The sequence below is a fragment of the Dasypus novemcinctus genome, chromosome 21 (genome assembly GCF_030445035.2).
Source record: "Dasypus novemcinctus isolate mDasNov1 chromosome 21, mDasNov1.1.hap2, whole genome shotgun sequence".
NCBI lineage: Eukaryota > Metazoa > Chordata > Mammalia > Cingulata > Dasypodidae > Dasypus > Dasypus novemcinctus.
The window spans coordinates 71,765,893-71,780,790 of NC_080693.1; the positions used below are offsets into that span (position 1 = coordinate 71,765,893).

General features: G+C 36.2%; 1 protein-coding gene across 4 annotated transcripts in view; it reads left to right on the forward strand.

Moving 5' to 3' along the window:
• Window positions 1-14,898, forward strand: part of CEP112 (centrosomal protein 112) — a 575,007-nt gene that overhangs the window by 236,720 nt on the left and 323,389 nt on the right. For all 4 annotated transcript variants that reach the window (XM_058284590.1, XM_071210757.1, XM_058284587.2 and 1 more), the window contains exon 18: window positions 14,155-14,290. In XM_058284590.1, coding sequence (XP_058140573.1) covers window positions 14,155-14,290 — 136 coding nt within the window. The remainder of the gene's footprint in view (window positions 1-14,154; window positions 14,291-14,898) is intronic.

Below are 14,898 nucleotides of genomic sequence, written 5' to 3' on the forward strand. Positions count from 1 at the left end.
TTATTTTCTTTATTTCTCTCCCCTCCACACCCCGTGTCTGCTCTCTGTGTCCATTCGCTGTGTGTTCTTCTGTGTCTGCTTGTATTCTCAGCAGCACTGGGAACCTGTGTCTCTTTTTGTTGTGTAATCTTGCTGCGTCAGTTCTCTGTATGTGCAGCACCACTCCTGGGAAGGCTGCACTTTTTTTGGATGGGGCGGCTCAATGTGGGGCTCATTCCTTGTGCATGGGGCTCCCCTATGCAGGGAACACCCCTGCATGGCATGGCACTCCTTGTGCGCGGCAGCACTATGCATGGGCCAGCTCACCGTATGGGCCAGGAAACCCTGTGTTTGAACCCTGGACCTCCCATATGATATGTGGACACTCTATCAGTTGAGCCACGTCTGCTTTCCTATCATTCTTTTTAAATTTGAAAAGCTTTTGGCCATTATTTCTTCAAACATTTTTTCTATCCCATCCTCTCATTTCCTTTGGGCCTCCAGTTATATATATATTAAGTTGCTGAAAGTTGTCTCTGATACTCTGTTCCTTTTTTTATAATTCCTTCTTTCTGTGTTTTATTTCGGATAGTTTCTAAGGCTGTGTCTTTAAGTTTGCTAATCTCTTCTTCAGTTATGCATATTTACCTTTAATCCCATCTGTTGTATTTTTAATTTCACACAGTGTAGTTTCCATCTCTAATTTCAGTTTAGGTTCTTTTTGTATCGTTTATGTCTCTAATACCTTTTATTGCATATGGATTACAGTTACAGAAATTGTTTCAATGTCTCTTGGTTCATTCTTTTGGCTTTTTTTTTTAAAGATTTATTTTTTATTTATTTCTGTCTTCTTCTCCCCCTCCCCCCAGTTGTCTGCTCTCTGTGTCCATTCACAGTGTGTGTGTTCATCTGTGACCACTTCTATCCTTATCAGCAACACTGGGAATCTGTGTTTCTTTTTGTTGTGTCATCTTGTTGTGTCAGCTCTCAGTGTGTGCGGTGCCATTCCTGGGCAGGCTGCACTTTCTTTCGTGCTGGGCAGCTCTCCTTATGGGGCGCACTACTTCCACATGGGGCTCCCCTACATGGGGGACACCCCTGCGTGGCACAGCACTCCCTGCGCATATCAGCACTGCACATGGGCCAGCTCCACATGGGTCAAGGAGGCCTGGGGTTTGAACCGCGGACCTCCCATGTGGTAGGCAGACGCCCTATCCATTGGGCCAAGTCCAATTCCCCCTTTTGACTTTAGAATTATAACCCAAATTCTTAATGGTGCTGTAAGGCCTGCTTGAGGTGATTTCCTGCCTACCTTTGCAGCCTCACCTGAAACAAACCCCCTTTTCACTCTTCTTTATACTTCAGTCAACAGGCCCTGTTCTCTTCCTGAATGAAGGGTAGTCTTTCATTTTCATGATTTTCTCCTCTGTTTTCCCTTATGCTATAATGCCCTTACCCTGTGTTTTCTTTTACCTAATTCTTCTCATCCTTCAGTTATCAGCTTTAACCTCATTTTCTCGCATCCTAGTTCCTGGGTGAGGTTTTGTCCCTCTGTTATACAAACCTTTAATACCCTTTATTATTTTTTTCCCATATGGTAAACTTTATTTATAGGGAAGTTTTAGATTGCATAAATGTTATATTGAAAGTGTAGGAGATTCCCATGTATCCCATCCTCTTCCCCTCCCTCATTTTCCTGTATAAATAACATCTTAGATCATTGTGGTACATTTGTTACACTAGGATCCTAGATGAACAAATATTGAAGCATTGGTACTAACCAAGGTCTACAGTTTACGTTATGGTTTATACTTTTGACTGCACAGTTTTATAGGATTTGAAAAAATGTATAATGTCCCATATCCATCATTACAATATCATACAGAACAATTCCAATGCCCTAAAAATGCCCTGTGTTCTACCTATTCTTTTCTCTCCCTCCTCACAGAACTTCTGGTAACCAACTCTCTTTATATCAATGTTACAAGTTCTTTCGTTAATAGTAATAATGAACTGTAGAGTAGGTGTTGGCAGCAACTCTGCTGAGATTGAGGGTTCAACTGTCATATGAACAGAAGAAAGATTTGAGTCTCTGGAATATATATTTAATGGGTGTAGTGCTAATTATAGGTTCAAATAAAAAGGTTAGAAGAATCATGTGTAGGGAATTCATAAATGAGTCTAATTCTGTTACATTGGGAAATAGAAGATCATATATTCCAAGGTAAGGCCCGCCAATGGGATGCTGATTTCATGGGCTTGTGTGCCTTGCCCATAGTGCCCAGATGTCTCTAGAGCCCTCAGGAGCCACCCTCTTTTGGTTTTGTTTGCTGTGGAAGTTAGTGAGATCTACCTGAGACATACATAAGCATAATCTCCAAAACACCCTCTCAGCTCACTTTGAAATCTTCCTTTATTTCTTCTTTGTTCAAGAAATTGAACATTTAAATATTATTCTTATTAATATTAATTCAGGGTCTTTTTTCCTTGCTAGTTTGAAAAATTCCTTAATACAAGTGACAAGGCCTGACTAGTTCATTGATGTTTTCTCAATATATAGAACCATGCCTGATAACAAAGTGGGTACTCAACATGTTACTGGTAAATGAATTCTTAAATCCCACGTGGGAGCAGATTAACACATGACTGAATTTTTTGTTAAGCACGTGCAAGTCAATCATTGGAGACCTTGGAAAATTATTAGGTGGTAATAAAGTCAGTGAAATTGCATGTATTGACAAACAAAGATTGGTATCTTAAAACCAACAGAAATTCAGGGAATATAGGCTTTCATGCAAATATCAGTAGGGTAGACGCTTTGATAGTAAAAATTTTGCGTATTTTATTTATCTCAGAGAAACTGTTTATTCTGCATTGAGAAATCCTTTGCCCCTACCATATTCATTTTCCTCTTGAAATAAATATATTTTGATGAAGATTTTCATTTTTTCATGGAAAGTATAAAGGTCAGGAGTAAATATTTTATAAAATTATTCTAAAATATAGAACATCATATTGAAGTGAATATGTAAAGTGTGTATATATGTATATGTATGTGTATATATACACACACATATTATGTATGTATATATGAAACTGCTGAATATTCTCAGTTATGACCTTACCAAAAATGCCAGGTCCTTTTTGAAGCTTTCCTATTTTGTGCTAGGAATGACAAATTCTTATGGTTCTTGCATGTTCTTAGGACTGTGTTCATATCCTGTCTAGCTTTTATCAAACTGAAAATATTATCAAGTTTATTTTCTTTCCCATATTGAAAGCAGAGACATCTTAATCGCTTTTACGTTTCTAACACCTAGAAATATAAAACAGATCCTGGCATTCAATAGGTATTAAGTAATTGTATGAACATTTCTATTTTCATTATCTTTCTAAAAATGATTTGATATGCAAGTTTTAAGTTTATGTAAGAAAAAAGTACAATAAGGATTTAGGTATAAGTTGAATTAATTAGCATCAGTGATTTAGTAAAAACAAATAAAAATTTATTTATAAATTTAAAGAAAAGCATGATGTGATGTAACAAGTTTGGACTTTGAAATCAGAGTGGCTGGTTTACTTTCTAGTTCTGCCATTTACTATGTGAATCTGGGAAAATCACTTAACTCTTCTAAACTTTAGTATTTTCATAATGAAAAGAAGATGTAAATAATAACTATATCTAGGATAGTTATAAAATAAAATTAAATAGGATATGAACTGCTCTAAATGAGCGTAGTAGATAGTCAGATGTTGACTCTGTTTTATCAATTGCAAAGATATTTGAAAATTATAGTTACACTGTGAATGTTGCAAATCATAGCACCATCACTCACCAAAAGTGCTGAAAAATCTAGTGCGACTTTAAAATGCATTTCACATCATTTTGAAATTATTTATAATAAGGAAAACAAATTATCTTGTGTTGGTGGGGGAAATGTATATGTGCTCTGTATTTTCTGCATGATTTTCCTGTAAACCTACCAATTTCTTTAATAAAAAATTTTTTTAAAAAGACTTTCCTCCCATCATAACTATTACATTAATATTTGGAAAATAAAGAGAAAATTTGCCTCCTTAAATTTTGATGTACTTGTGCATAGTGATGAATATAAGTGAGAATATTTTCAAGCTACTTTGAAATATTGAAATGCCCAGGGACAAGGCATGGATGATGTTTTGAAGGAAATAAATATTTCAGCTTCACATTTCAGCCTTTCTTCTTTATTCCTTTGATCTGGCTTTGGTTTACTTATCATTCTGCTTGAATGACTTCACACTATCTTTTTTCTTCTCCCTAGTAACAAGAAGTGGTCTGGTATCTATTTCACAATATTTAGGCTTTGCCATTTTATGGGATGAGCATATATTTCCTTCTTTTTTTTTTTTTTTTTTTTAATTTTTTTATTTTTTATTGACTTTGTAATAATATTACATTAAAAATATATATGTGAGGTCCCATTCAACCCCACCCCCCCACCCCCCCTCTCCCCCCCCCCAACAACACTCGTTCCCATCATCATGACACATCCATTGGATTTGGTAAGTACATCTTTGGGCACCTCTGCACCTCATATACATTGGTTCACATCATGGCCCATACTCTCCTCTATTCCATCATGTAGGCCCTGTGAGGATTTACAATGTCCGGTGATTACCTCTGAAGCACCATCCAGGGCAGCTCCATGTCCCGAAGACGCCTCCACCTCTCATCTCTTCCTGCCTTTCCCCATACCCTTTGTCCATTATGTCCACTTTTCCCAATCCAATGCCACCTCTTCTATGTGGACACTGGATTGGTTGTGTCCATTGCACCTTTATGTCAAGAGGAGGCTCAGATTCCACCTGGATGCTGGATGCAATCCTCCCATTTTCAGTTGTAATCACTCTAGGCTCCATGGTGTGGTGGTTGTCCTTCTTCACCTCCATCTTAGCTGAGTGTGGTAAGTCCAATAAATCAGAATGTAGGTGCTGGAGTCTGTTGAGGCTCAGGATCTGGCTATCACATTGTCAGTCCAGAGATTCAAATCCCCTAAATATATCTTAAACCCCAACATTAACTGCACCTCCAGCACATTAGCATGAAAGTCTTATGAAGGGAGATCCCATCTGAGTCCAGATTCATCACACATAAACACCATTTCCAAAGAGGGGCCATCTGCCCTGGTAGTTAACCCCATCGGCCATGACCATAACTCCCATGGGTCTCTTTAGCCCTCAAAGGAACCAATATCTGGGGGTTGTATCTGCTTTATCTGTCTCTCTGACTCTGCTCAGTTGTGCATGAGGGCAAACCTTCTGCCAGCCTCCAGACTCTTTTTTAGAAACTCGTAGCCATATAAACTCATTTCTCCTTTCCATTTCCCCCTTACTTTAGGTCAAACAGCATTTTAAAGTCATGGTATTTTATGTAGACATGGATATTCTGCTGATCCGCATTGAACCTTCCGTATAAGGTCATTTTCCAGTTGCATCATCAGTTGGTAGTTGATAGTGGTCCCTCGTTGCCAGGGAGGCTCATCCCCGGGTGTATTTCCTTCTTATTTACTGATATAATGCTGCCTATAAAATAAGATGTTTTGGTGAGTATATATGGAAACTTTGCATAAATGATGTATAATTTATGTAAGAAAGCTTTAATCAATAGTTTCTCAAATATAGGAGACATAAAAGGAAGCAGAATTGGATTTGGAATTTATTTTGAAGTTTAGTCATTTAAAGATTTTAAAGGAATTTTTCTTTTATATTTATAACGGCAGTTTTATCTTCAAGGATTATTTTTTCAAGGTTTTATTATTTTACCATAGCAATATTAATTGCTTTTATAGCTTTCCTGTTTGCTGAGATAGAGTTCTTTTGATTTAGTTATGACCCATATTATAGTTGTTACTTTAGTACAAAATTATTATGTAAAATTTAAACTGTTAATATTTAAACCTCATTAAGTTTACCTATAAATTTATTTTTGACTTTATATACAAATCCTCTTATCTCCTGAGATTAGTTTCTTTATCTGACTTTCACTGCCTCTTTCCATTCTTTGTGTTCCTAAAACACTTAAAATTTGTTGCAAAATTTAGTATATTTAATATTGTACTTTTAAATTTTTTTCCTTGCATTTTGTCTTTCTCCTTAGTCAGATTGTAGTTTCTCCAAGATAGGAACCATTTCTTATACTTAAGTTTTCAACAGTATTTGAAGAGTAGATCTCAGAATTTCCTGCCAGTACCCATACCTCAGCTTTAAGAGTATGACTACATTACTAAGAATGAAGGCTAGAAGGTTGATGCCAGAGTCAAATTTTTAAATTATAATTATCCACTTAGAATATAAATCCAGTGGACTTTAAAGGATTTATGTTCCTCCTAGCTGAAATCCATATCTTAAGAGGTTTTTGGATAGTCAAAAAAGAGTCCTTATTCCTGTTCCTAACTAACTTGCTTTAACCGATCATGGTTCTTTAAAGCTGGAGTGTGAGACGCGGATGTGGCTCAGGCAATTGGGCTCCCATCTACTATATCCTGGGTTTGGTTCCCTGGACTTCCTGGTGAAAGTGAGCTGGCCAGCAACGTGGTGAGCTGGCCCTGTGCCAAGAACTGACGCAACAAAAAAGAGACACAGAGGAAAGACAGTGAGAGACAAAACAAACCAGGGAGCTGAGGTGGCTCAAGCAATTGACTGCCTCTCTCTCATGTCAGAAGGTCCCAGGATTGGTTCCTAGAGCCTCTTAAAGAGAAGACGAAAAGAGAAGAGAAGTAGCGAATGGACACAGAGAGCAGACAATGAGAGAAAGCAGCAAGGGGGAGGGGTGAATAAATAAAAATAAAATAAATCTTTAAAAACAAAACAAAACTGGAGTATGAACTTAGAGACAAGGCTCTCTGGGTGATTCTAAATTGTTGACAATGAAATGTTCTTGTCCAAAGAGAGTTCCATCAAAGGAACACTTTGGCACTTCACTCTTACTAGGACGTCTACAATAAAAAACATAACAGATAGTAACAGTGTTCTTTCTTTTGTTTTCTCTTTATCTTGCTTGGGTTTTGCTGAGCTTCTTGAATCATATGATTATATATTAAATAAAAATTGGGGAATATTCGGGTGTTATTTATTGAAATATTTTTTTCTGTTCTATGTTCTCTCCCCTCTGTTTCCATGAGTCCAATGAAACATATAAATTTTATTATTGTCCCATAGGTCCCTTTGTCTTTGCTCATTCATTTTCTAATCTATTCATCTATCTTCAAATTCAATGCAGTTGATTTTGTTATATCAATTTTGTACCCTGCAACCTTGTTGAATCTGTTTATGAGTACTAATATGTTGCCTGTGTATGTGTGTATATATTCCTTGGGATTTTCTATGTATAAGATTATGTAACATTTCAAATAAAGATAGTTTTATTTCTTATTAATCTTCATACCTTTGATTTCATTTTCCTGCCTAATACCCTGGCTAGAACCTCTAGTATGATGTCGAACGGAAGTGGTGAGAGTGGACATCCTTGTCTTGTTCCTGCCGTTAGAGGGAAGCTTCCCTTCATCAGGTTGAGGAAGTTCCTTTTCTATTCCTTGTTTGTTGAACATTTATATCATAAAAGGCTTTTAGATTTTGTCAGGTGCTTTTTCTGCATAGTTGAGATAACCTGTGGTTTTCATTCTTTGTTTTGTTAATAAGGTGTGTTACACTGATGATTTTTTAATATTAAATCAAATTTGCATTCCCGCTGGGCCATGGTGCCTAATTCTTACGAGTTGCTAGATTTGGTTTGCTACTATTTTGTTGAGGATTTTTGTGGCTATATTAAATCAGAGATATTAGTCTGTTATTCTTTTGTGTCTGCCTGTATTCTCATTAGGCTGCTCTGGGAACTGATCCTGGGACCTTCTGGAGTGGGAGAGAGGCAATTATTCTCTTGAGCCACCTCAGCTCCCTGATCTGCTGCATCCCTTATTATCTCTCCTGTGTCTCTTCTTGTTGTGTCATCTTGCTGCATCAGCTCTCTACATGGGCCAGCACTGCTGCACTGGACAGCACTTTGTGCAGGCCAGGACTCTGGGTGGTCCAGCTTGCCACATGGGCCAGCTTGCTTCTCCAGGAAGCCCTGGGCATCGAACCCTGGACCTCCTCAATTGCTTGAGCCACATCCGCTTCCCTGCAGTTATTCTGAAGAGTTTTTAAAGGTTTAGAATTAATCCTTCCTTAAATATTTGGCAAGAAGGACATTTTATAATAAAGGGGTCAATACCTCTCTGAGAGTTAAAAATTATAAGTATATCTGCACTTAAAATATGAGGCAAAAATGGACAGAATTAAAGTGAGAGAAAACAATTCCAGAATCATAGATATAGATAGTAAGCTTCCTTCTCAACAGTTTATAGAACAACTTGGTTAGTCAAATACATGTCAATACAATCCAGAAAGTTTCACTATATTACTAAATAGTTCTAATATTGATCCGGAATCATGTAGACAATATGAAATTATGTGTAATATATTTAATTTAAGAAGAGGTATATCATAAAATTATTGGGAAATTGTCATGAAAATTGTGTGTGTGTGTGTTTTAAATTGTGCACTGAAATTTGAAGGTAGTTTTTCAGTTGTGAAAATTTACTTCCATGGAACTTTTCATTCCCCCAATGATTACAAAATAGTTAATCATATTTTCTTTTTTTAAAGATTTATTCATTTCTCTCCTCTTCCCCACCCACACTCCCTCCCCCCCCCCCAGGTGTATGCTTTCTGTGTCCATTCACTCTGTGTTTTTCTGTGTCCACCTGTATTCTTGTCAGCGGCACCTGGAATCTGTGTCTCTTTTTGTTGCGTCATCTTGCCGCGTTAGCTCTCCATGTGTGTGGCGCCATTCCTGGGCAGGCTTCACTTTTTTCACGCTGGGCTGCTCTCCTTATGGGGTGCACTCCTTGCGCATGGGGCTCCCCTGTGCGGGGGACACCCCTGCATGGCTTACGCGCATCAGCACTGCTGATCACGTGGGCCAGGAGGCCCTGGGCTTGAACCTTGGACCTCCCATGTGGTAGGCAGATGCCCTATCCGTTGGGCCAAATCTGCTTCCCTCAACCATATTTAGATTTGATGTGGATGATCAATTCAGATAAGTGTTCTGACTGTAGGAATTTTTCCAAATAGATGAAATGTATACAATTAGGATTCCTCATTTTAAGAAATATGATTTAATTTTCCCACCAGATTTCTATAAAAGAGTAAATTCGAATTTTTTTCTGCATGTAAATCTGTGTAAATCTGTCTTAATGTTGAAATACAGACTAATACTAATTCCCATTTTATTGTGTGTTCCTTTTGACCCATGAAGCCACACATATTTAGATGCCCACAGTGTTTGCCATTTTTGACAAGAATTTAGTAGAGATCATAGTCTTAGCAGTCAAATGAGTAAGACACCAAATTATTCTACTCTTTTATCATATTTAGTGAAAAACGCTATTTTTAGTGCCCTTTAAATCATGCCCAGAGATGTACTCACCAGATGCAATGGATGTGTCATGATGATGGGGGAGAGAGTTACTGTGGGGGGACTGGTGAGGTGGGGGCGGTGGGGGTGAATGGGGACCTCATATTTTTTTAATGTAATATTTTTTAAAAAAGAATAAATAAAATTTTTTTAAAAACTTAAAAAAAATAAATCATGGTTGTTTCTTAATGTTTTTGACTGACTCAATTTAATCATTTCAAGTACCAACTTGCCACTATGAATATAGGTGATATTGCTGCTTGAAAATCTGCAGACTCTTTTTGCTATTTTTCAGACTTGATTTTTTTTTGTTTTTTTCTTGGAATTTCTAATGGAGGTGCCAAGCTGGCAGCAAATGAAGTATACTGTAACGTGAAACCTTATAAATATATGTTGGATCAGTGCCGTCCTTTATCAAAAGTGCTGGTACAGAAATGTGCATGAGGAAGATTGTCAAATTAAGGGAGACCTGTACATATAAATGTTAGCTTGTAAAACTCAAGAAATACTGAATTTTGTAATACTCATTAGTCTCCTACATTTTATTGCCTTTTTGGAATAATCATGTACTTCATAACTCCTTTAATATGAACTAACTTGTGGCTATGTAAAAATACAGTTCTTTTTTCTTTATCCCTTATATACTCAGATGAGGAAAATTGACTACATTTTATAAAGAAATTAGATCTAAGAAGCAAATTCTCTTTCTACCCGTTTTAGTTTCCTGGATGCTAAAGCAAATATCATGCAGTACAGGAATTTATTGCCCCACAGTTTTGAGGTTAGAATTCCACAATCAAGGCATCATCAAGGTGATGCTTTCTTCCAGAAAACAGTTGTGTTCGGAGACTGACAGCCCTCTGTCATAGGATTAAGACCCATCCTGATGCACTTGGGCCACACTGAAGTTCACACCCACAGGAATGGATTAAGATTAAGAACGTATTTTTCTGGTATACATACCTCCAAGTCACCACACCACCTGTTTTTAATCTTTATGGAGGCCCAGCTCAAAGGCATTTAAGTGATGCATTTGTGCACTCAACACCACAATTGGTTCCACTGAAAAGAATCATCTTCAAAGTCAGATTTTTGCATGTGTATGTGCTTCTTATGTGGCGCACTATTAGGAATCATGGTAAAAAGGTACACTGCTTTGTTTCAAGCCCTCAAAGTTATCACTTCTGCTTCAATACCTTGTGAAATTAATACGGGTTCCTCATTAAACTGATTATTACCTCTTAAAAAGATATATTTAATTTAAAAGAGAAGATTCATACATATTGTGGAGCTCAATTTATTTTGTCACAGTTTATTGGACAAGAGCATTCATTTTCATTGATCGAAGCCTCTTTTTATATTCATCTTTACTACCAGATTACCTCAGTAGGTTTTGTGGGAATGGAAACTAGTTAGGAGATTGGAAATTAGTTAAGAGATTACTCACATTTTCCTGAGCTTCTTATTTAATATAAAACAATGTTTGAAATTTGTAAATTAGGAGAGAAATTGTCAAGTAAAAGCAAAGTGCTTTTTGACAATATTTTTAATATGGTCTTCAATACATAGCTAAAGTTTATAGGTTAATTATAAAGTAAATGAGCTAAATTGGTAACAAGAATGAGAAGCTATAATGAAGAAGATTTGTTCTATTAAATTGTAAGTGTTTATATTGACTAGCTCATATTGATTATTGGACAACAAATATAAAGAACTTTCAATATGCCTAAAACAAAGTTGATAGTTCAGCCATAGGTCATGTATTAGTATAAAATATGTTAGCAAAATTTCCTTTTGGCTAATTAATGGTACATATTTTTCATTTTTATGGTACATAAACTTTTATTAAAGTTTTTTAGTGTAGTCCAATGTACTCTTTTCTCTTTGTATAGATAAAGAAACCAAGCAAAGGTAAACTTTAGATAAATTGTAGTAATTATGAAATAGAATTGTTATGAAATAGAAGGGACTCAAAATTTAAAGACTAACATAGAATTAAATAGTCTTTGTAGTCCCTGAATGGCAGAGAGACTAATGTTAGGATGGAAATTATCAAGTAAAAGCAAGGTACTTTTTTGGTAACACTTGACTAATCCCAAACCTCTGTAGAGAAGACGATGAATGAATCATTCCTCAGCCATAGCAGCCTTTCACTCTGAGCCTCATCTCAGATTCTTTTATATACAGTGCTCCAAGCAGCAACTACCAATCAGTTGAGAATATCATATCAGAGAGCATCCATTTGTCAACCTAGGTCTAGACTAAGGTATCTGATAAAATTTGTATGACTTTCTATTTTTCCCTTATGCTATTTTAATATTCAACTCTTGAAAATTCAAAGAAAACATTCAATGTTTGTATGTAACCTTACATATAACCCGATGCTTCCTGCTTGGGCAGTATTATATAGGAAGGGTGAAAATACACCTTACCAAATTAGAATTCTCTATAGCCATTGGAGTACTCAGTCTTTTTTTATTTAGCATTGTCCCTTGAATCAGTCTTCAGTATGATGTCCACTTATTAATCACTATGGTCTGTGAACTGATCTTGACTTCAAGTGGCAAAATCAGAGCTAAAAATCTTGCCATTGTATCACCTTGGAATTTAGCAACCACTTAATAAAGACCTGCTATAACAACATGTAAGAGAAATGGAGGACAACAAGACATTCAGGTTCCTGTTAAACAGTCACCTAAAGTGGATATTTAAAGAAAAGCTTGTAGAAAGTTGCAGAAGAAACCTGTACCACATTGCTGCAAAATGCAGTAACCAGGAGTTACATCTGGCAGATATCATGATCTGGAATGGCTAAGCTCTCAGTGCAGGGCATCACACACCTTGGGGCCATGTACTAGATGTTGTAGGTCAAAAATGGTGGCTATGCCTATGAAACAGACACAGAGAAGAAAAAGGGATTTCACTGGGAAATTGCTTTCTTATCATGGGAATATAGTAATTACTGTCATCTTCAGGTAGAAGGATGTGTGTTAGATATAAAGAGATAAATAGACACAGGTGGTACTTAAAATGACAATTAAGGAAACAGGAACATACAATGTGAAAGCTTCTTATTTGCAGATAAGACATGTCCAAACACAGTGGGGAAACCCTAATCTATATTTATATTGCTATATCTGTTTACAAAAGAACACAAAAGTCCTGATGAAATGGAAAGTAGGTGGCACAACCTTTTTACCATTTAAGCTTCTAGAAAGATTTTCAGTTCTTTGGAGAAAGTTTGGTATTTTTATATATATTTTTATATGTATATATATATATTCTTATTGGAAACCTAGACATTATTAAGTATCTGAGAGAATTTTTTAAACTCAAATCTGAGTAACTCCAAAAAACTGTTTCTTTTTTTCTTTTCCTGGGTTTCAAAAACAGTGGCATCTTGGCTTGAGAAATGTCTTTTCTCTCTATTACGATATTTATATAAAATTACCCCTTCCTCCAGCATTCTTCGATAGTACAGTTAATAATAAATAAGATAATGCTTTCTGTATGTGCAAACTTTCCTGCTAAGTGGAGGTGAGCCAAGTTAATCTTACTTACAGAATCTTGAAAATCAGGAAAGCCATATAATATGATAGCCAAAAGCATGAGCTCTAGAAGCAGACTGCTGGGACTGGCTGGCTTGACCTCTTACTAGGTGTGTGACTTTGGAAATATTATCTATGCCCCATTTCTTGTTACATAAACTTAAGGATATAATAATACTGTTAATATAGAGTTACGAGTTACTGTGAGCATAAATGAGAGTATATAAAAATACTGTGCACAGTGCCTAGCATCTAGTCAGAACTCAAAATTAGCTGGTATTTAACTTTCATGGATTTCTCAACTAAAACCTATAGTTTTTGTTCTGTCTGTCTGCAAAGATTTCTCTTGTTTTGTTGAACTCTTCTGACTATGCTTTCAGTTTGAGCTTTCAGCCTCCATGGTGCACTGTTGGCATCTACTGTTCTGCAGGTCAGCTGTTGAAAGGACATACATTTGAGAGATTTCTATTGACATATGGAGTGTTTTTTATTGAGATGTAGTTCACATATCATAAATTCATCCTTTTAAATGTATGTTTCCATGGTTTTTAATATATCTACAAGGTTGTGTAATCATCACTACGGTCTAATTCCAGAATACTTCCATCATACCCCCAAAAAAGTCCTGTGCCCATTAGCAGTCACTCCCTATTTTCCTCTTGTCCCAGCCCCTGACAACCACTAATCTACTTTCTATGTCTATGGATTTGCCTTTTTGGGATATTTCATATAAATGGACTCACAGAATTTGTGCTCTTTTGTGTCTGGTTTCTTTCATTTAGCATAATGTTTTCAAGGTACATGTTGTGACATGTATTAGTAGTTCATTAGTTTTTATGGCCTACTAAAATTCCATTGTATGGATATACCACACTGTACTCATCAGTTGGTGATAGTACATGATTTGGAACAGTTTTGTTTTTAGGGAAATCTTTTGAAACGGTGCTTTCATCATAGTGTATTTTTTTCACTCTCAGGACAAAATACTATCAATTTTTTAAAGGGAAGTTTTGCAGGAACTGGATTAAAAATTGAAATCTGAATTTTGCTTTAGAGAGGGCTAAGTTGTCTTTTATTCAAGCTTAATTCTTTTCTTTTATATTTGAATTCTGAAGTTTTTCTGAACTTTTCTAGGGAAAAAGACGAACAGCTAAATCGTGTGACTGAAATTCAAAGGTTGCAGGCCCAGCAGGCAGACGCTGCCCTGGAAGAGTTTAAGCGACAGGTAGAAATGAACTCCGAGAAAGTCTATGCTGAAATGAAAGAGCAGGTAAGAAGACCTTCCATCCTTTTGGAAAGTCATTCTCTCTGTAGGAAGGTATATTCAATCTTAAATATGCCAGAAATATATGACACTTTTTAAAAAGCCTAATCAAAATTAGTCACATATTAGGGTCAGAGATTCAAAATGAGAAAGGGATATTACCCCCTTGATTTAGCCTTAAAGCAATGCCAGAATGATCATTTTAAAGTTCCATTTACAAATACAGTAATGGCAAGAATGTGTGTGTCTCATGTCGGGAAGATGGATCAACCTACAGATAAGACCCATGACCGTTCAGTTTTTGTAAAGCCAGGGCTCAAGTTAATGTGTGTGTTGTTCATGTTCCATAAATTGTGTTTTATCAATAAGTTATAGAAATTATTTTCAACTGGCAGTTCAGGATGACAGGTGCTCACTCCAATTCTTATACAGATTAAGTAATAATCTTTTAATTTTGAGAGGCAATAATTTAAAAAATTAATAAAGTGAATTATTGCAAACACCTTGGTACTCATCTTGAAGAGTCAATGATTGTTAATGCTTTATTTCCACTAAAGATGTTATAGGTGAGGTTTGCTTTGTTATTTATGTACAATTCCATTATTTTCTCCCCT